Source organism: Schistocerca serialis, chromosome 1, assembly GCF_023864345.2.
Source record: "Schistocerca serialis cubense isolate TAMUIC-IGC-003099 chromosome 1, iqSchSeri2.2, whole genome shotgun sequence".
NCBI lineage: Eukaryota > Metazoa > Arthropoda > Insecta > Orthoptera > Acrididae > Schistocerca > Schistocerca serialis.
Window position 1 is genome coordinate 36,802,739 of NC_064638.1, and position 21,914 is coordinate 36,824,652.

At 38.3% G+C, this 21,914-nt stretch overlaps 1 protein-coding gene across 3 annotated transcripts in view; it reads right to left on the reverse strand.

The window, feature by feature from the left end:
* The window catches only part of LOC126461319 (phosphofurin acidic cluster sorting protein 2), a 722,007-nt gene that overhangs the window by 101,025 nt on the left and 599,068 nt on the right, over positions 1 to 21,914 (reverse strand). For all 3 annotated transcript variants that reach the window (XM_050095989.1, XM_050095987.1, XM_050095988.1), the window contains exons 9-11: positions 6,511 to 6,567; positions 5,980 to 6,122; positions 5,709 to 5,858 (exon numbers count right to left, since the gene is read on the reverse strand). In XM_050095989.1, coding sequence (XP_049951946.1) covers positions 5,709 to 5,858; positions 5,980 to 6,122; positions 6,511 to 6,567 — 350 coding nt within the window. The remainder of the gene's footprint in view (positions 1 to 5,708; positions 5,859 to 5,979; positions 6,123 to 6,510; positions 6,568 to 21,914) is intronic.

Genomic DNA, 21,914 nt, shown 5'->3' on the forward strand with positions numbered 1-21,914 from the left:
ATACTTCTTCTGCTCCCTTCTCCCTACCCTATGGCTCCTACCCCTGCGACTGTCCACATTGCAAGACTTGCCCTAAGCGCTCTCCTACTACCACCTATACCAGCCCTGTAACTGGCAAAACATATGCTATCAGAGGGAGAGCCACCTGTGAAATGACACGTCATATGCCAGCTGTTATGTAAACAATGATTGGCCTTTTACATCAGCATGACTATCACCAAATTATCAATTAGGATCAATGAGCATAGACAGAAGGTGTATGCTGGCAACACACAATATCCTGCTGCAGAGCATGCTTGTGACCTCAGTGCCTGTTCCACCACACGGGCCATCTTCATTCTTTCCTCAGACACCAGTTTTTCAGAATTCCGCAGTCGGGAACTAGCGCTACGGCATGTCTTTGGTTTTTGCCACCCACCTGGTCTTAAATTATGTAATTTCTGAGTCTCATCATTTCTTCACAGTAGCTACTCCTTTCATCACTCCATTTTAGTTTTCTACGTCTTTCATTTTCTGACCTGTCTATTTTTTTCACTGTCCCCCTCCCACCTCTGTTACGGACAATGCACTTAGTTTTTCATTCTTATTAACTCATGCATGATGTTTTAGCAATAACCTCTGTCTTGTATATTACCCTGTCTTCCACCTTTAAGCTCTGAGGTTTTCAAATCTCATCTGCTGCAATCCCCATCAATCACTCTTTCCTTTTCATCCTGTCAGGTAAGTCTCCCATGAATTGGGGTTCTGGGCAACTTTTCTAAACTGTACCCCTTTCCCTACATCTCTCCCATCCTTTTCCTCCACCCTTCTTCCTTCCCCTTCTGTCAGAAGAAGGAGCCACTGGCTCCGGAAGCTTGCCTTAGTATAATCTTGTTTTACGTGTGTGTTCTGCTGCTACTTGGTGAGTGGATTTTTTATCTATCCAGTTACATTACATTATGAAACTTCATGGCAGATTAAAACTGTGTGCCAGACCAAGGTTCAAACCCGGACGGGACCTTTGCCTTTCGTGGGGAAGTGCTCTACCGTTGAGCTACCCAAGCGTAACTCACGACCCGTCCTCACAGCTTCAATTCTGCCAGTACCTTGTCTCCTACCTTCCAGACTTCACAGAAGCTTTCCTGCGAACCTTGCAGAACTAGCACTCCTGGAAAAAAGGGATATTGTGGAGACATGGCTTAGCCACAGCCTGGGAGATGTTTACAGAATGTAATTTTTAATCTGCCAGGAAGCTTCATATCAGTGCGCACTCCACTGCAGAATGAAAAATTCATTCTGGTACATAACATTATATTATCTTTGCTACTATCATATGTACGCAGCTATACAGAGAAGCTAAAAGCCACAAAGATAATGGATGCTGAAAATTAATGCAATAGGAACAGTTTAAATGATAAAATTAGAATACAAAATGTAGGGCAATAAGGATGTGTTATTCCCTAATGACTTAAGGTCACTAGAGGTAGAGCAGAAGCTAGGGATGGAGGAAAGGTAAAGAAGTCCTTGTGTCCTTTTCAAATGAACCTGGGCACAAAAGATAAGGTTGTAGTGCACCCAACCAAATTTATCTCTTGATTTTCAAAGAAACCATGCCAGCAATTTAGGGAAACCGTGGAAAACTTAACCTGAATAGTGAAATATGGATCTGAATTGTCATCCTCCCAAATACGAGTCAACTGCATTGACCACTGTACTGCCTCAATCAATAACACAAAAAGATAGCTTTCTTAGAAGTCCTAAGGTTATAGCTATCAGTCTACTACAAAGAAAGGTAGACCAATGGGAAAGAAAGTATATTGGAGCTCATATAAGAAGCTGTAAATGTGCAGTGTTCACAAATAAAAATATACCAAGAGAATGTGAACACTGATGAACAGTGGTTCATACATGATATATTTATAAATTGTAAAATGTATTACATGCAAATAGAAACAAGCAACTCACCGAAAAGTGTTGTTGTTAGTTATTATTTCAAAAGTAATTCCAAAAGCCTTTAAGCCATTTATTTCCTTGGAAACAATATGGCCAAAGGCAATCCCATGTAAAGTTTTAAGGCTGTTGATTTAACTTCATACCCAGCAAACATATTTTCATGTATTGTAAAACAATACCAGTATCCACAAATCTGTCACTTAATGGCATTAAAAATTTGATATTCACATGACAGAGGATGTGGTCTTTACAACAGATGTCGAATCAAAATGCCCTGAAATGGTACTGAATGGTATTGTCCTTCAGTTTATGGATTACCTGCATATTTTGAAGATGGTAAGTGATATGTGCTTAAATATCCCTCCCCCAAAACATATAACTTTCACTGTCTTGCTTTCATTTTATTGAGACACTTGTTGATACTGTTTTGCAATGGATGAGGATATCTATAACTGTGTATGGTTGCAGTTTCATTAATGGACTTGGAGCAGCCATCGCATGACACCAGGTAGTTGAACAACTGAACAATACAATTCTTTAAGGTTTCCTCGCAAATATTAAATATTGAATGTAACTGCAGTGAACAATGACGTCCAAATACCACAGCTATTTTGATTTTTCAGAAATGGATCATGTATGACTACTATATCCATGAATTGGCTGTTTCTCACATTACTGGAAAGATAGTTGAGGCATTTGTCATACCAGTGTTCCAGCTTCACTATCACCTCCGCAAAAAAAGTCTGCTGCCTTTTGGCTCCCTGCAGTGCATCAGTCAGAGTAGAGCTCACAACTTTGTGCTTTTAGTGACATCAGTCAAGGCAGCCACATGTTGTGAGACATTGTGAAGGCCAAAACAAAGATGCTTGCAGTTCACAAAAACATCATCTCAACAACAATTCAAAGGACTGGTGATTTATCACACCATCACTACAGTATGGATTTGGCACCAACTGGCTTCTGTTTTTGTCTGGATGTGTACAAATGGTTGTGTTGGTGACATTACATCAAAAATGAGGAGCTGCAGGCATGTGAAGTTAGATGATAGCCATTTCACAGAGAAGATAAGAGAGGTTGAAAAATATTGAAAAGTAGTCAGTTCATGTATGTAGTAATTTCTAATATTAACACTTGGTTTAATTTCTGAATCTATACAAGATGGAAAGAAAAGAAACAACTCTTGTACAAATTCCACAAATTTCAAGTTGTACTTATTATTTGATTTCATTATTTTTTTACTTAGCGGATTCCTATTCTCAAAGAATGGGAAGTCCAGGGCGGAACAACAACAATATGGAAATGACAGATTGCTATTGAGCATTACGAGGAGGCACTGGGTCATAGACAGGAAGAAATTTGAGCTTTTAGACTAAGTACATGAAATTTATTTGCAGTTGCGGAAAAAAAAATCCATCAACTGTATAAGGGCATGACAACAATGAAAATTTGTGGCAGACCAGGAACTGAACCCATATTTCCCACTTTACGCAAGTGATTGCCTTAACTGCTTTGGCTTTCTGTGCATTAACTCTTGCCCAGATCCAAACTTCGGTGTCGCCCGTTCTTGCGACACATCCTGTACTCTTACATACATTATGTAATACCCATATATGGGAGGACATTTTTAATTGAAAGTCTCTGCCTGGTATCGGCAGATAAATATGATACTGCAGTGCCTATGTTTATCTGCCGATACCAGGCAGAGACTTTCAAATAAAAATGTTCTCCCGTATGTGGGAATTACACAATGTGTGTACAAGCACAGGTTGTGATGCAGGAATGATGATACGTGGAAGTTTGGGTCTAGCCACGAGTCATGTATGGATAGCCAAAGAAGTTAAGGTGAACTCTCACGTAAAGCTGGAAATCCACATTCGAGTCCTGGTCTGGCACAAATGTTCATTTTCATTATTCCCCTGTACAGCTGATGTTCTCCGTATTCGCAACTCACTCTTCTTAACAACGGAGGCACTGAATTATCATGTTTGAACATAGTTGTTGTCCAAAAGAAAAAAAAAAAAAAAAAAAAAAAAACACAGATAACAGTGGCCATGTATGTGGGAGTTGTACTTGTGTGAATGTCTGTGTTTTCTATGTCTGAAGATGGACTTTGTCCGAAAGTTGAAATTTTTCCAGCATTACTTTTTATTATAACTGTCTGTGACTGATCTAAGTGCTGAGTAGCAACATATCCCGCCATATTGTTGTGTTCCTATTTTGAATTACACGCAGTACAGTAACATTAATGTGACCGCCTGTCAAAATCCTGAATAATCATCTTCTGCAGCAACCAGTGCAAGATGTGGAGGAAGAGATCAATGAGGTTTGGAAAGTACCGAGAGGGATGTAGATCCATGCTGACTCCAGTGCTGTGGTCAGCTGTGCTAGATTTCTTGGATGAGGATTCACGGTGCAAACAGCACGTTCGAGTTGGTCCCACAGATTCTTGATTGCATTTAAATCTGTGGAGTTTGGTACCCATGAGAGTATGGTAAACTCATCCTAGTACTCCCTGAATCATGCATGTGTACTGTGACTTGTGTGACATGTTGCATTGTCCTGCCAGTAGATGCCATCACACCAAGGAAAAACAAACTGCATGTAGGGGTGGACATGGTGCCCAAGGATAGATGCTTGCTCATGTTGGTCCATTGTGCCTTCCAGAATGATGAGATCACCCAGAAAATCCACAAAAATATTCCCCAAATCATAATGCCCCCCCTCCTGCTTGGACCCTTTGCTTACAGACACAACAATGGTCATCTGTCCAATGGAACATACAACATGATTCATCTGTAAAGGCCCCTCAGTGGACATCCAGCTGTGTAACTGGCATGCAAATTCCGTCCTTCATGACTGATGAACAGTAGTCAGCATGGATGCGTCAACTAGGCATCTGCTGTGGAGGCCCATATGCAGCAACAATGGCTGAGGAGACACTGTTGGTAGCCCCCTGGCTCATCAGGGCAAGAGCTTGCTCAACAGTTGCATATCTATTCACCCATACACATCTCTGCAGCCATTGTTCACCCGTGTCACCCTTGGCTCGTGGTCGACAGTTCCCTCAGACCCAGTTTTGTATAGCACCATTTTGCTATGCACTGAATAATTTAACCACTGCAACACGCAAACTATAAATTTAGCTGTTTTGGATATGCTTCCACCCTTGGTGCGAAAGCTAATGACTGTGATCTTTTGGACATCAGACAAATTACTCTGTTTCAGCATTAAAACAAGGACCCAACACACTTTATATATACCCTCCTCCACTGCTAGAACTGCCACTTGCCTTTTGTGAGTGGGTATCGAATGTTGACAGCGATCATAGGCGGTGTTCACTGGCAACATTAATGCGACTGGACTGTGTATATGGCTATTAGTGATGACATGAAAGTTACTCCATAGATAGCAATTGAAGTTGGCAAAACACACACACACACACACACACACACACACACACACACACACACACACACGTGTGCGTGTGCTTGCATGCCCCCCCCCCTCCCCCCACCCGATACACACACACACCAAATTATTTTTAAGAAAAACTTACTGCTAGAACATTAGTTTCTTTAGATTTCTCACTGTGATGTACCTTTCTCAACAGATTCCTTGTGGGTTAACAGATGTACAACAACACTTTTGGTTTACCAACTCATACAACAGTCTGGAAGCCTCTACTGTAGAAATTGCAAAATTGTATGAAATCAATTTTGGTGATACATATAAAACTGGGGAGCAAAATGCTGTACAGTGAAGTATTTTTGATTTACCTCATGAAGAGTACTGTCACCTTGAACAGGGCTAGGGGTAGTAGCTGTAGCAGATCGTTGTTCAAGACTAAGAGACTTTTTGTTTTTACCTCCAGACGAATTCCGATCACGAGCAAATAAACGTGTTTTCCTCTCTCTCTCAGCTCCATCCTGTAAGTCAACATTTTATGTTCTGTTGTAAACTCTCAGTTTCTAAATCTTGCAGAATTTGCGCAACGTATTTATTGAATATAAGACTCTAATTTAAAATGGCCTCTACTAATGTTTTCACCTTTTTATTTTCATCTGATCCTTTGGGAGGAGAGGATGCCATCTGTTGTGGATCACTTTGTTCATGATCTGTCCAATTCTCAGGATGTGAATCTGAATCTGCTTTCTTGGAACTTTCATCACTCATGCGATCCTGCCCTTTCTCTGCAAGAAGGAAAATAAATGTCTTGGCCGTAACATGAAGTTATCATATCTATGTCTTTATTTTGGGAATAAAAATCAACAAGACATATATATTAATATTATTTTCACATGTGTAATTTTTATATAAATTTAAAAGAAGGAATAAGTGTTAGTGATTCAGCAATGAATTTTTTTTACAAAAAGTTTAAACTATGAAGTTAAAACATTTAGTTGGACAGAGATACAGCAATGTTCGTAATAAGACACATGGCCTCAGTGTAAACCATGTGTCCACCTAAAGTGCATTTACAGAGTGCAAGTTAAATGTCTAGTGATTCTGCACAAAATGTGAGTGTGCAAAGTGAGAGAAAGCATGAGACATAACAAACCATTCAATCATTGTTCTGACCTGTGCGGTAAGGTGGTTGTGCGTGGGTCCTGATGCGAGAGTAGCCTTGTTGGCCACCTGTGTATAACAATAATTGCATGTCAGCAACATAAAACAAACAGCAAATCATACAACTTAAAAGAAATTTACTACCAGTATTAGAACTACCTTCTCCCTTAAGAGGCTCCTGTCACAATTTCTAAACAAAGCACAAAAATTAATTAAAAAGCTATTTATATTTAAGCATGCCTTCCAACATTATACCTCCAAGAGAAATACTTTCTGTTAAAGCTGAGATAAAAACTGTTACATTATCTACTGCAATCCCTTTTGGAGAACATATTTAACTACAACATCTGGTGATACTTTAAAACAATAACTTAACTTATCAACCAAGATGATGAAAAAAGAAAATAATAGCTGGTAGAGAAAGAGGAGGGGTTAACCCAAATCTCAAAATATTCACTATGGATGTGCCAAGTCCACATTAAGGCCAAAATCTATTACAAAAATAAAGACAAGAAAGTAGAAAAGTAAATTATTAAAATAACTGCTGACATTCTGAAACAATATTAACCAGTATTCTCTGCAGCTAATAGTAACAAGTCATCCTGGTAACTTTCTGCCACTGAAGAACACAGAGCCTTAACCCACAAAGCTTACTTCAAAAATAAGGGCCAACAGTATATAAAAAGCAAACTACAGCTCTGGCTGGACCATATACAATCTGTTTGGGAAGTTTCCACAACAGGTCAACAAAAATGTATACAAAAACTTTCAATTACTCAACTTTCTAACCCCCACCCTGGCTATACATGCTTTGCTTTGCCCAAGAAGTCTGTGGTATGCATTAGAGAAGTCTTCTTTTGAGACATCTTTCGGGTTGCTATCCCTACCTTTTGTATCTCATTAATGAGACCCATATTCAATTCCTTTCAAAGGTCTCTTCAATTTTTACAAAATAGTGAGTTTGCTGATGCCAAATGGGTGAACGAAGGGTATAGATGTCACTTGATTTTAGATCAGAAACTAGTCATAATCATCTGGGCATGTGCTGGCACGCTGTCATGTAGCAGAAGCCACTTCTTTCTCCATTAAAGATATGATGACTGCTGAAATTTGTGTGTGTATTCATTCACAGTTCTTTCTGTTTCCAGGCGATAAAACCAGACAAAAGTTTTGTGCACACTTCTCCCCACCTTTGCACAAAAATAGGGGGCCAACAATAATTTTGCTGATGTGAATTTCTCCACTGTCAGTCAGTATATTATTTGTAAGTACTGTTGAAAAACATCTTGCATATATTTCTCACACTTTCCTACACTACTAGTGGTGCTACGTTCATGCTTGGGTCATCATTAAACAATTACTGTCATGAAATTGCTTGTATGGTTCATACATTCTTGTAGAAGGCAAAAACAAAACATTTCCGATTTTCATAATACATTGTAAAGTAAAGTTTTCACAACTTTCTCCAGAGAACTGTATGCAAACACTGGGATTCTCATCTACCTGGAAGATGAAATCTGAAACAAATACAGATAAGTAAAACTATTCCTTGGCCAAGTGATGGTAAGTAACAAGTTGCTCTAGCAAGCAAACTTTCCTATGAGTCTGAGTGGTACTGCCATGCCAGTTTTTCCGTTCCTTTCAGTCTTTGTTCCAAGGGCATTTTTCTCTTCAAGTTACTTTTCTTATATGTTAATTTTATTCAATGATGGAGGTGCAGGCTAAAGGAATTGATTTAGATCAAAAGCTTCTGATTAATGTGAGAGAAACTGATCTTAAATAAAAGCTATAAGACTCTCCAACTAATGACCAATTTGAGATTAAGCTGGCACATTTGAAATGTTCGGTTATTAGGTTCTAAATAAAGGGAAAAACAATAGCTTTATAAATGAAACCAGAAAAAATTGAGTATCACTGTCAGACTACATGGAGAGATTTACAAGTAACAGCACCATTTAAAAAGTAAACTGGGTATAAGGAAGGAGGAACGAAAAAGTGAGACACTTTTTAAATGATCTATGTATGCAGACTGAAGTGACAAATGAAAATTTGTACCAAGCTGGGATTCACACATGGTCTCCTGCTCACTAGGGAGATGTGATAACCACTACACCACCCAGGCACAGTTGCTTTGCATAACTGCACTGACTATCCTAGCACGCCTCCCTTCTTAGTAAAAATTCCCATTCACGTCTCAGCTCACTGGTACTCGCCCTAAACTTGAACAGCACTGCAGAGTCTCTCCAACTGTATTGGTATAGCACCTCAGCATCGGACGAAAAGGGCATCCTACTGAAACCCAGGTACAGGTGCCTTAATCAAATGAAACTATATGGATTCAAAGACCTTTTCAAGTCTCGGACATCAATGATTATATATGCAGACTGAAGCAACTAATGAACATTTGTACTAAGGTCAAGATTCAAACCCAGGTCGCCAGGCTTGGTAAATATATTCATTCATCGTTTCAGTCTGCACTTATACATCATAGATGTTGCACACTTGGAGAGGTCTCTGGAACCATGTAGTTTCATTTGACAATTTTTAAAGCTTTTATTAAGAAGTAAATTGAATTGAATTCTTAAAATACACTGTCATGAGCAGGAGATTCTACAGTCCCACGAAATATTATCAGGACGTAAATTGCTGAGTGTATCCAACAAATAAACTCTCAGTTGGCTTAAGACACCATATCATTTTTAAGGGAATCTATTTAAAAAAAATTGATCCCAAATAGAATCAACAAGAAGAAGAAGAAGAAGAAGAAGGAGAGAGAGAGAAAATGAAAAAGTTTTATTTTCATTTAACTCTGAGGCTTTCACAAACAGTTTCTTCAACAGAAGGAAGAGAAGGTTTGGAAACAGAAAAAAAGACATTTCGTAACAGGATCTTGGTGGCTACTCAAACTTGGGGAAAAAAGCCTGAGAATTCCAGGTGTGAGGAGGAAGGTGGTTGTCAAGAAGCTCATGTTAAATTAATGGTGGCAGGGAGAGGGGGGCCAGCATACCACAATAATGACTTTTCTTTCCTCTCACCTGACCTATATACCAGCCATAAACAGTGGCTTAAATGCAGTTTTTAAACATCGATAGTTTATATAGAATAATATTCATATAATTGAAACAAAGTATTTTAAAATTTGTAATTTATAAAACTCAATAAAATTAAATTTCAGTGCTAGGTTAAAAACAGAGAATTCCTTGAGATTTTATGAAATTTATGAAATTCCTGAAATTCCCCGAGATTTCCCTGATATTTTCAGGCAAAATTTAATTCCCTGAGAATTCCAAGTTTTCCAGAAGAATCGCCATTCTGAGGGTGTCTCATTAATGTGGACACTCCTGTGCAGACTGGAAATCTTATTCAAGCAATAATATAGCCATTGGGACACATGCTGTCTCTGTTGTACTTCTGGGCCTGTTAGTACAGCAAGGTGTACAAAGTGCTTGTGGAGTTGCATATGCCGGAGAGATGTACTGACAGACAACCTTCTTTGTGTTGAGCCATGAAAATATGTCTGGCCAGCTCAGTCAATAAGAACATTTTCTGTGTAGGCTAGTAGTCCAGGTCTAGCAAACATACTTAAAATATGTTGGATGGTTTTGTTTCAAAAACTTACAACTAAAAGATATACTTTCTTTGTTACAGTCCAATATTAGAAATCATCTGAAAGAATGCCTGAAGTGCAAATGATCTCTCAGAGTTTACTGAATATAAGGCATTCATCTTGCATTAACCTGCATATGATTACAAATTTGTGTGTGTGTGTGTGTGTGTGTGTGTGTGTGTGTGTGTGTGTGTGTGTGTGTGTGTGGAGAAATGATGATACAAGCCAAACTACATGATAATAATTGAGAAACAAATATCGACTATTCTGTGTTATAAACAATACTGCAATCTGTTACAAACTTAAAGAGTGAAACAGTGTTGATAATGGAATCTACTTGGTGGAATATAAATAATCTTAGAAGTAAAGATAAAAAAATCACCAAATAGTTGAGGTGTTAAGCCATCGACAGACTGAGAAAATTGTTAGTTTTTAGATGAAAACAAAGAAAGTGTGAGGGAGGGAGGGAGCATCGTTCTCAGTCTTGTTTATATGCCTGCTGAAGACTCAATGTCTCAATTATTCTGTTACTCTTTAAATCAGTGTAATTGTTTCAAATTACAAAGTAATTTCCTACCACTATTATGTGAACAAAATATTATGTACTAGAACTTCCCACAACAGAGACTGAATTTCAAATAATAAAGCAAAAGAAAAAGGGAAGAGAATTCAAAAAATTTACGTACATCAAGTACCACAAAACAGAAAAACTCATTTTTAATTCAATAATAATAAAATTTTTAAGCCAAAGCATCAGCTAATGGCTTAAAGAAGCTCATTGCTTAATAGAATCTGTTGCCTCTGATGGCAGGACTTACAGTAATGTATCAAAACCTGAGAACTTTTGAAATCAAAAATAAATTTCAAATTTTTAATTATGTTCTGTGTATATCATCATCTATTCATTATTGTTTGGCTTACATAATATTTTTCAGTACAAACACTAATTTTTCACTAATGTTTATATCAATGTCTCTTGTGCCATTACGGATCATAGGCATCTATCAAATCTGGCATTTTTCATTACTCCATTTCTCGAGATACCAGCTGTTTTACATTGCAAAGTATCAGCTACATTAATGACACTTTTTATTGCCTGACAAGTACTATGAAACACAGCAGAAAGCACAACATTCTCAAAGATTAATTTTCTTCAGTTTTTTTTTTTTTTTTTTTTTTTTTTTTTTTTTTTTTTTTTTTTTTTTTTTTTTTTTTTTTTGCATTAAACCATATATGGAACAAGCGAACACTAGATACATTTCTGTGCAACCATACAACACATAACTCAGAACATATTAATAATTTTCGTTCAGAAATTAATTTTCCCTATTTCATTTCCTCTGAAAATGGAGGGAAAATGGTGCAGGAGGTGAGAACCTAAAATTTTACTCTTATTGTTTCACAAAATTACTTTAGTTCAAACAAGAACAGTGAAACATTATCAAAAATAAATACCCCACACAATGTAACCCAACCCTGAGAGAACAAAATCACAGGGCCAGTTTCTTTGTCCTTGGGCTCGGCAGCAGCATACATTTTGAAGTGTACAGCTATTTTACCACCTTTCACTGTTTTGAATTCTTTGCAAACAGCTAAAGCTGTTAAAATCAATTCAAAACAGCTGACAGTGACAAAAAGTACATTTTACATACACCACAATACCACCATTTGGGTACTCCCAAGTACCTAATCTGTTTGTGTCAGGATTCCTATACTCTTGAAACATTCATTCATATATGAATTAATACTGTGTATCACATTTTATCTTTTGCTGTTGAAAATAGATTCAGTCATTTCAAGACAATGTTATTGTGGTTGCTAAATGACTGAATTTTGTTATCTTTGGTGTAAGGCCAAAATTGGGTGAATATGATGGGCACACCTGGAGCTACCTGCGAAAATCTTCATCATTTTCACACTACTAAACAAAATATGCAGTTAATGGCTGTTATTTTGTAATGTATCACTAATGACACATGTATAATTCTATTTAAAATAACGAAATTTTGCTGTCTGCATGCATAAAAAAATGAACCCTAAAATGTTCCTTAAATAACAATTATATTCATAAAAAATTTAACTAGAAGTGTGGAGATCCTGCAATGGTATGTGCTGTTGTCAGTGAAGATCTAGATCTTACATTTAAAAAAAAACTATGCAGACAACAACCTGTTATGAGAGAAATTGTGCTCTAGTGATGAACACATTCCATGGCAATATAAGACAATACACCAGTAGCAATAAAAACTTGTAGTGCGACAAGCTTCTACCACACTTATTTCACTCATTTACCCTTATAAACCCTCTCCCTACCATCTCTCCTTTTTTAAGGTAGCTTTTTTAATAGCTGGTAAGTCTATCAACAGCAACAGAACTGTGCACTCACTACAGTAATGGAGAAGCATGATTATATTCACCCTTCATTATTGTCAGTCTTAAGTTGGAATAAAAACACTCTTCAGTGTAAGGCATGCAGCATTCAAAACTGTACACCACCATGTCCTTGACATAGTGGCACTAATTTCAAAATCAAAAAAACCTGAATTTCTTCTGTGAGGAATGTAAAGCTAACACACAGTGTTACACTACTTACCAGTCACACTGCAGTTCAGTTTTTTCCATGTGACATAAATAATGTATTTTCGGCATGAACACACATTAACAACCCACTTTAGGGAAGGAGGGAAAAATCTGTTTTAAAGTACATAATATATTCATCCTAGAGAAAAATACTTCAGAGCCACCAATGCTTATGACCTGATGTCCTCTTGTCTGCATCTGACGGTCAAATTCTCTGTGCAAAGATGCCTTCCTCCTCCTTTCTTAGATACCGAAATGGTAAAATTAACAACCCACTTTTCTATCTTTGCATATTTCTGTCTTATAGCTTTTCTCAATGCATTCTAATAATACATGTGGTTCCTTTTGCATTCATCTCATAATATCTCTACTACTTTCATCTTAAATTTATTAACTATGATTATTTCACTGCAGTTGTTCATATGTCATTCTGCTCACCTCCCACATACCTTCATTTCAAACTTTCGCTTCCCAAATTACTCTTTCTGCATGGTATTCATTCTACCCTATCATAAATCATTTCCTATACCATAACCTCTATTCTACACCACAATTTATGTCTACATGTTAATACTGCCCCATATACTACTTCTCTTATTTCCTATCAATTTATTACTCACCAGGCTCCTTCTAAATACTGAATACTTTCTACTTTTGTACTAAATGTACACTTATAAAATCAACATCAAATGTAGAAGATTTACATAGAATTAATTACAATAATAAACCCCCGGAGTAGACAATATTCCATTGGAACTACTGACGGCCGTGGGAGAGCCAGTCCTGACAAAACTCTACCATCTGGTGAGCAAGATGTATGAAACAGGCGAAATACCCTCAGACTTCAAGAAGAATATAATAATTCCAATCCCAAAGAAAGCAGGTGTTGACAGATGTGAAAATTACCGAACTATCAGCTTAATAAGTCACAGCTGCAAAATACTAACACGAATTCTTTACAGACGAATGGAAAAACTAATAGAAGCCAACCTCGGGGAAGATCAGTTTGGATTCCGTAGAAACACTGGAACACGTGAGGCAATACTGACCTTACGACTTATCTTAGAAGAAAGATTAAGGAAAGGCAAACCTACGTTTCTAGCATTTGTAGACTTAGAGAAAGCTTTTGACAATGTTGACTGGAATACTCTCTTTAAAATTCTAAAGGTGGCAGGGGTAAAATACAGGGAGCGAAAGGCTATTTACAATTTGTACAGAAACCAGATGGCAGTTATAAGAGTCGAGGGACATGAAAGGGAAGCAGTGGTTGGGAAGGGAGTAAGACAGGGTTGTAGCCTCTCCCCGATGTTGTTCAATCTGTATATTGAGCAAGCAGTAAAGGAAACAAAAGAAAAATTTGGAGTAGGTATTAAAATTCATGGAGAAGAAATAAAAACTTTGAGGTTCGCCGATGACATTGTAATTCTGTCAGAGACAGCAAAGGACTTGGAAGAGCAGTTGAATGGAATGGACAGTGTCTTGAAAGGAGGATATAAGATGAACATCAACAAAAGCAAAACAAGGATAATGGAATGTAGTCTAATTAAGTCGGGCGATGCTGAGGGAATTAGATTAGGAAATGAGGCACTCAAAGTAGTAAAGGAGTTTTGCTATTTGGGGAGCAAAATAACTGATGATGGTCGAAGTAGAGAGGATATAAAATGTAGGCTGGCAATGGCAAGGAAAGCGTTTCTGAAGAAGAGAAATTTGTTAACATCCAGTATTGATTTAAGTGTCAGGAAGTCATTTCTGAAAGTATTCGTATGGAGTGTAGCCATGTATGGAAGTGAAACATGGACGATAAATAGTTTGGACAAGAAGAGAATAGAAGCTTTCGAAATGTGGTGCTACAGAAGAATGCTGAAGATTAGATGGGTAGATCACATAACTAATGAGGAAGTATTGAATAGGATTGGGGAGAAGAGAAGTTTGTGGCACAACTTGACCAGAAGAAGGGATCGATTGGTAGGACATGTTCTGAGGCATCAAGGGATCACCAATTTAGTATTGGAGAGCAGCGTGGAGGGTAAAAATCGTAGAGGGAGACCAAGAGATGAATACACTAAGCAGATTCAGAAGGATGTAGGTTGCAGTAGGTACTGGGAGATGAAAAAGCTTGCACAGGATAGAGTAGCATGGAGAGCTGCATCAAACCAGTCTCAGGACTGAAGACCACAACAACAACAACAATAAACCCTATCAGGTGTCTGGCAGTTGTTCATGTGAATAAAGAAATATTGAAAAATAATGTTAGTGTAGACAATGGGCAAGTTTAAAATCCCCTTCTCACTATTATTACAAACAGCTGCTTTTAGTAGTTTACTTCACATTCAGGACACACATGTAACCTGAACTAGCCTGACTCTTATGCACAAGCATTTACATTCACAGAGTATGCATCTATTATGCTTATGCAGATGGTATATCGTTTAAGAAAGTTGGAACCAAAAATGTCCATTATGAAATTATTCGACAGAGTAATGGACTGGAAGAATTTCAACAGAACTGACAATATTTTTAATCTTTTTAACTTTGTGGAATGATGTTAATACATCCCATTTTTTTAGCCCATTCCACCTGATACCAAAACAAAGCAGGAATTATACATTATCAGACTTTAACTACAAGACGTACGGGAAATGAGGAAAAATAAACTGACATGCACAAGTAAACTTTATACTCATCTTGAAGATTGAAATGGAAGACACAACTTCATGTAAACAACAAGCAAGTTTCCATGGCACATACAGCACTTAGTAAAGTGTTACTTTGCTGAAAGGAAAAGCCACATGATGTAAGATAGTTTGTTGATCTGCATTGTCATGTTAGAGTGCTGTTTTCTCCACACAAATAGCACAATCTCTCTGTCACAAAAATGTTCAGATATCGCAAAGTCTCTTCTAGACATGGTGATAACAAGCTACTTTAGACTTTTTCCCTTTCCACAAAGAGATGTCACAACTGTTCTACAGTTTTTTCCTGTACGTATAGTAATATAAAATTTGACCAGTTTTTCCTACAGCTAAGTGTCATGTCCCCCCCCAAGAACCATGGACCTTATCATTCGTGGGGAGGCTTGTGTGCCTCAACGATACAGATAGCCATACTGTAGGTGCAACCACAACGGAGGGGTATCTGTTGAGAGGCCAGATAACCGTGTAGTTCCTGAAGAGGGGCAGCAGCCTTTTCAGTAGTTGCAGGGGCAACAGTCTGTATGATTGACTGATCTGGCCTTGTAACACTAACCAAAACGGCCTTGCTGTACTGGTACTGTGAACGGCTGAAAGCAAGGGGAAACTACAGCCATAATTTTTCCCGAGGGCATGCAGCTTTACTGTATGGTTAAATAATGATGGCATTCTCTTGGATAAAATATTCCGGAGGTAAAATAGTCCCCAATTCAGATCTCCCGGCAGGGACTACTCAAGAGGATGTCGTTATCAGGAGAAAGAAAACTGGTGTTCTACAGATCGGAGGGTGGAATGTCAGAGGTTAGAAAATTTAAAAAGGGAAATGGATAGGTTAAAGTTAGATATAGTGGGAATTAGTGAAGTTCGGTGGCAGGAGGAACAAGACTTTTGGTCAGGCGAATACAGGGTTATAAGTACAAAATCAAATAGGGGTAATGCAGGAGTCAGTTTAATAATGAATAAAAAAAATAAGAGTGCGAGTAAGCTACTACAAACAGCATAGTGAACGCATTATTGTGGCCAAGATAGACACGAAGCCCATGCCTACTACAGTAGTACAAGTTTATATGCCAACTAGCTCTGCAGATGACGAAGAAATTGAAGAAATGTATGATGAGATAAAAGAAATTATTCAGATAGTGAAGGGAGATGAAAATTTAATAGTAATGGGTGACTGGAATTCGAGTGTAGGAAAAGGGAGAGAAGGAAACATAGTAGGTGAATATGGATTGGGGCTAAGAAATGAAAGAGGAAGCCGTCTGGTAGAATTTTGCGCAGAGCATAACTTAATCATAGCTAACACTTGGTTCAAGAATTATAAAAGAAGGTTGCATACATGGAAGAATCCCGGAGATACTAAAAGGTATCAGATACATTATATAATGGTAAGACAGAGATTTAGGAACCAGGTTTTAAATTGTAAGACATTTCCAGGGGCAGATGTGGACTCTGACCACAATCTATCGGTTATGAACTGACGATTAAAACTGAAGAAACTGCAAAAACATGGGAATTTAAGGAGATGGGACCTGGATAAACTGAAAGAACCAGAGGTTGTACAGAGTTTCAGGGAGAGCATAAGGGAACAATTGACAGGAATGGGGGAAAGAAATACAGTAGAAGAAGAATGGGTAGCTTTGAGAGATGAAGTAGTGAAGGCAGCAGAGGATCTAGTAGGTAAAAAGATTAGGGCTAGTAGAAATCCTTGGGTAACAGAAGAAATATTGAATTTAACTGATGAAAGGACAAAATATAAAAATGCAGTAAATGAAGCAGGCAAAAAGGAATACAAACGTCTCAAAAATGAGATCGACCGGAAGTGCAAAATGGCTAAGCAGGGATGGTTAGAGGACAAATGTAAGGATGTAGAGGCTTATCTCACTAGGGGTAAAATAGACACTGCCTACAGGAAAATTAGAGAGACCTTTGGAGAAAAGAGAACCACTTGTATGAATATCAAGAGCTCAGATGGAAACCCAGTTCTAAGCAAAGAAGGGAAAGGAGAAAGGTGGAAGAAGTATATAGAGGGTCTATACAAGGGCAATGTACTTGTGGACAATATTATGGAAACGGAAGAGGATGTAGATGAAGATGAAATGGGAGATACGATACTGCATCAAGAGTTTGACAGAGCACTGAAAGGCCTGAATTGAAACAAGGCTCTGGGAGTAGACAACATTCCATTAAAACTACTGACGGCCTTGGGAGAGCCAGTCCTGACAAAACTCTACCATCTGGTGAGCAAGATGTATGAGACAGGCGAAATACCCTCAGACTTCAAGAAGAATATAATAATTCCAATCCCAAAGAAAGCAGGTGCTGACAGATGTGAAAATTACCGAACATAATAATTCCAATCCCAAAGAAAGCAGGTGCTGACAGATGTGAAAATTACCGAACAATCAGTTTAATAAGTCACTGATGCAAAATACTAACGCGAATTCTTTACAGACGAATGGAAAAACTGGTAGAAGCCGACCTCGAGGAGGATCGGTTTGGATTCCGTAGAAATATTGGAACACGTGAGGCAATACTGACCCTACGACTTATCTGAGAAGCTAAATTAAGGAAAGGCAAACCTACGTTTCTAGCATTTGCAGACTTAGAGAAAGCTTTTGACAATGTTGACTGGAATACTCTCTTTCAAATTCTGAAGGTGGCAGGGGTAAAATACAGGGAGCGAAAGGCTATTTACAATTTGTACAGAAACCAGATGGCAGTTGTAAGAGTCAAGGGGCATAAAAGGGAAGCAGTGGTTAGGAAGGGAGTGAGACAGGGTTGTAGCCTATCCCCGATGTTATTCAATCTGTATATTGAGCAAGTAGTGAACGAAACAAAAGAAAAATTCGGAGTAGGTATTAAAATACACGGAGAAGAAATAAAAACTTTGACGTTCGCCGATGACATTGTAATTCTGTCAGAGACAGCAAAGGACTTGCAAGAGCAGTTGAACGGAATGCACAGTGTCATGAAAGGAGGGTATAAGATGAACCTCAAAAAAAGCAAAATGAGGATAATGGAATGTAGTCGAATTAAGTTGGGTGTTGCTGAGGGAATTAGATTAGGAAATGAGACACTTAAAATAGTAAAGGAGTTTTGCTATTTGGGGAGCAAAATAACTGATGATGGTCGAAGTAGAGAGGATATAAAATGTAGACTGGCAATGGCAAGGAAAGTGTTTCTGAAGAAGGGAAATTTGTTAACATCGAGTATTGATTTAAGTGTTAGTGTATGGAGTGTAGCCATGTATGGAAGTGAAATGCGGACGATAAATTATTTGGACAAGAAGACAATAGAAGCTTTCAAAATGTGGTGCTACAGAAGAATACTGAAGATTAGATGGGTAGATCACATAACTAATGAGGAGGTATTGAATAGAATTGGGGAGAAGAGGAGTTTGTGGCACAACTTGACTAGAAGAAGGGACCGGTTGGTAGGACATGTTCTGAGGCATCAGGGGATCGCCAGTTTAGTATTGGAGGGCAGCGTGGAGGGTAAAAATCGTAGAAGGAGACCAAGAGATGAATACACTAAACAGCTTCAGAAGGACGTAGGTTGCAGTAGGTACTGGGAGATGAAGAGGCTTGCACAGGATAGATTAGCATGGAGAGCTGCATCAAACCAGTCTCAGGACTGAAGACCACAACTACAACAAATGTCATGTCCTCCAATGGATGTTATATCACACTGTAGGGTCTTTAACAGATAGGAATGATTCTATCTGTGACAAATCTGATTACAGTTATTGAGAAAACTGACAAAAAGTGAGTGCTGCTTGAGCATATCAACAAGTAGGTTGCTGCTCATTCTCAGTGGTGTGCTAAACACTATGAATTTGATGTTTTAAACTGTTGTAAGGACTACAGATGACTTTAAAACACATACAATCAATGCAGATCTCATGCAAATACTTTGTAAACTTAATAAGATTCAAGCTATTAACTTTTTCTCCACACACTGGAAGAAGACACCATTTGGATCTTTAACAGCCCAACATCTTGTGGAAAATCTCTGGATAAGAACTGTAGAAAACCTGACATTGGTATTACAGCTTGGGCTCGAAAGACATCACATAAAACAAGCTGAATCACTGGAAACATTTCACATACTCCTGTTCCCAAGTCTCTATAGTGGACTTTGATAAATACGTTGCCTTACAAAAGTGTTCACAGGTATACAGTAGTGTCCTTCTAATACAAAACATACCATACCCATGGAAAAAGACATCCAGCATACTTTAAAAGTATTAGTGGCTTGAAAAATTCTTACACATTTACGCAGATTTGTGAAAAAATTTAATAAATTCTTACTGTAAACTACAAGCTATGCCATAATTGATGACAATTGGGCCAGGTTACCAGCTACGAATTAACTCATGTAAAACAAATTTCTGCATAATATAAGGAATTGAAATTCTTTACAAGATGTTTGTGTCAAGGAGATGTAGTAGATTCTCTGGGCATGGTTGAACTGACATCAAGCGTCATGTCTCTAAAGGAATGAATACTAGGCTTAATATCCTTTTGTCAACAAGGTCATTAGAGACAAAGCATAAGCTAGGAAGGAGATTGAAGCTATCTGTATTTAGATAAATGAAATGACCCATCATCAAACATGGTAATTGGATGTCTCTATAGGCCCCCTGGCTCAGAAGCTGTTGTGGCAGAGCACCTGAAGGAAAATTTGGAAAATATTCCGAGTAGATTTCCCGACCATGTTATAGTTCTGGGTGGAAATTTTAATTTGCCGGATATAGACTGGGAGACTCAAACATTTATAATGGGTGGCAGGGACAAATAATCCGGTGAAATTTTTTTAAGTGCATTGTCTGAAAACTACCTTGAGCAGTTAAATAGAGAACTGACTCGTGGCGATAACATATTAGACCTTCTGGTGACAAACAGACCCAAAATATTTGAAACAGTTAAAACAGAACAGGGAATCAGTGATCATAAAGTGGTTACTGCATCGATGATTTCATCTGTAAATAGAAATATTAAAAAAGGTAGGAAGATTTTTCTGTTTAGCAAGAGTGACAAAAAACAGATTTCAGAGTACTTGACGGCTCAACACTGTCTCAAGTACAGGCAGTGTTGAGGATCAGTGTACAAAGTTCAAAACCATTGTACAATATGCATTAGATGGGTATGTGCCAAGCAAGGTCGTAAGAGATGGAAAAGAGCCACCGTGGTACAACAACCGAGTTAGGAAACTGCTGCGGGAGCGAAGGGAACTTCACAGCAAACATAAACATAGCCAAAGCCTTATAGACAAACAAAAATTACGCGAAGCGAAATGTAGTGTGAGGAGGGCTATGCGAGATGCGTTCAATGAATTCGAAAGTAAAGTTCTATGTACTGACTTGGCAGAAAATCCTAAGAAATTTTGGTCTTATGTCAGAGCGGTAGGTGGATCAAAACAAAATGTCCAGACACTCTGTGACCAAAATGGTACTGAAACAGAGGATGACACACTAAAGGCTGAAATATTAAATGTCTTTTTCCGAAGCTGTTTCACAGAGGAAGACTGCACTGTTGTTTCTTCTCTAGATTGTCGCACAGATGACAAAATGGTAGATATCAAAATAGATGTCAGAGGGATAGAAAAACAATTAAAAGTGCTCAAAAGAGGAAAGGCCACTGGACCTGATGGCATACCAGTTCGATTTTACACAGAGTATGCGAAGGAACTTGCCCCCCTTATTGCAGCGGTGTACCGTAGGTCTCTAGAAGAGCGTAGCGTTCCAAAGGATTGGAAAAGGGCACAGGTCATCCCCTTTTTCAAGGAGGGATGTCGAACAGATGTGCAAAACTATAGACCTATATATCTAATGTCCATCAGTTGTAGAGTTTTGCAGCACGTATTGTGTTAGAGTATAATGACTTTTCTGGAGACTAGAAATCTACTCTGTAGGAATCAGCATGGGTTCCGAAAAAGACGATCATGTGAAACCCAGCTCGCGCTATTCGTCCATGAGACTCAGAGGGCCATAGACACAGGTTCCCAGGTAGATGCCGTGTTTCTTGACTTCCGCAAGGCGTTTGATACAGTTCCCCATAGTCGTTTAATGAATAAGGTATATATGACCTTGTGGATAACATCGGAAGTTCACTGAGCCTTTTTGCGGATGATGCTGTAGTATATGAAGAGGTTGTAACAATGGAAAATTGTACTGAAATGCAGGAGGATCTGCAACGAATTGACGCAAGGTGCAGGGAATGGCAATTGAATCTCAATGTAGACAAGTGTAATGTGCTGCGAATACATAGAAAGAAAGATCCCTTATCATTTAGCTACAAAACAGCAGGTCAGCAACTGGAAGCAGTTAATTCCATAAATTATCTGGGATTAGGCATTAGGAGTGATTTAAAATGGAATGACCATATAAAGTTGATCGGCGATAAAGCAGATGCCAGACTGAGATTCATTGGGCTAATCCTTAGGGAATGCAGTCCGAAAACAAAGTAGGTAGGTTACGGTACACTTGTTTGCCCACTGCTTGAATACTGCTCACCGGTGTCAGATCCGTACCAGATAGG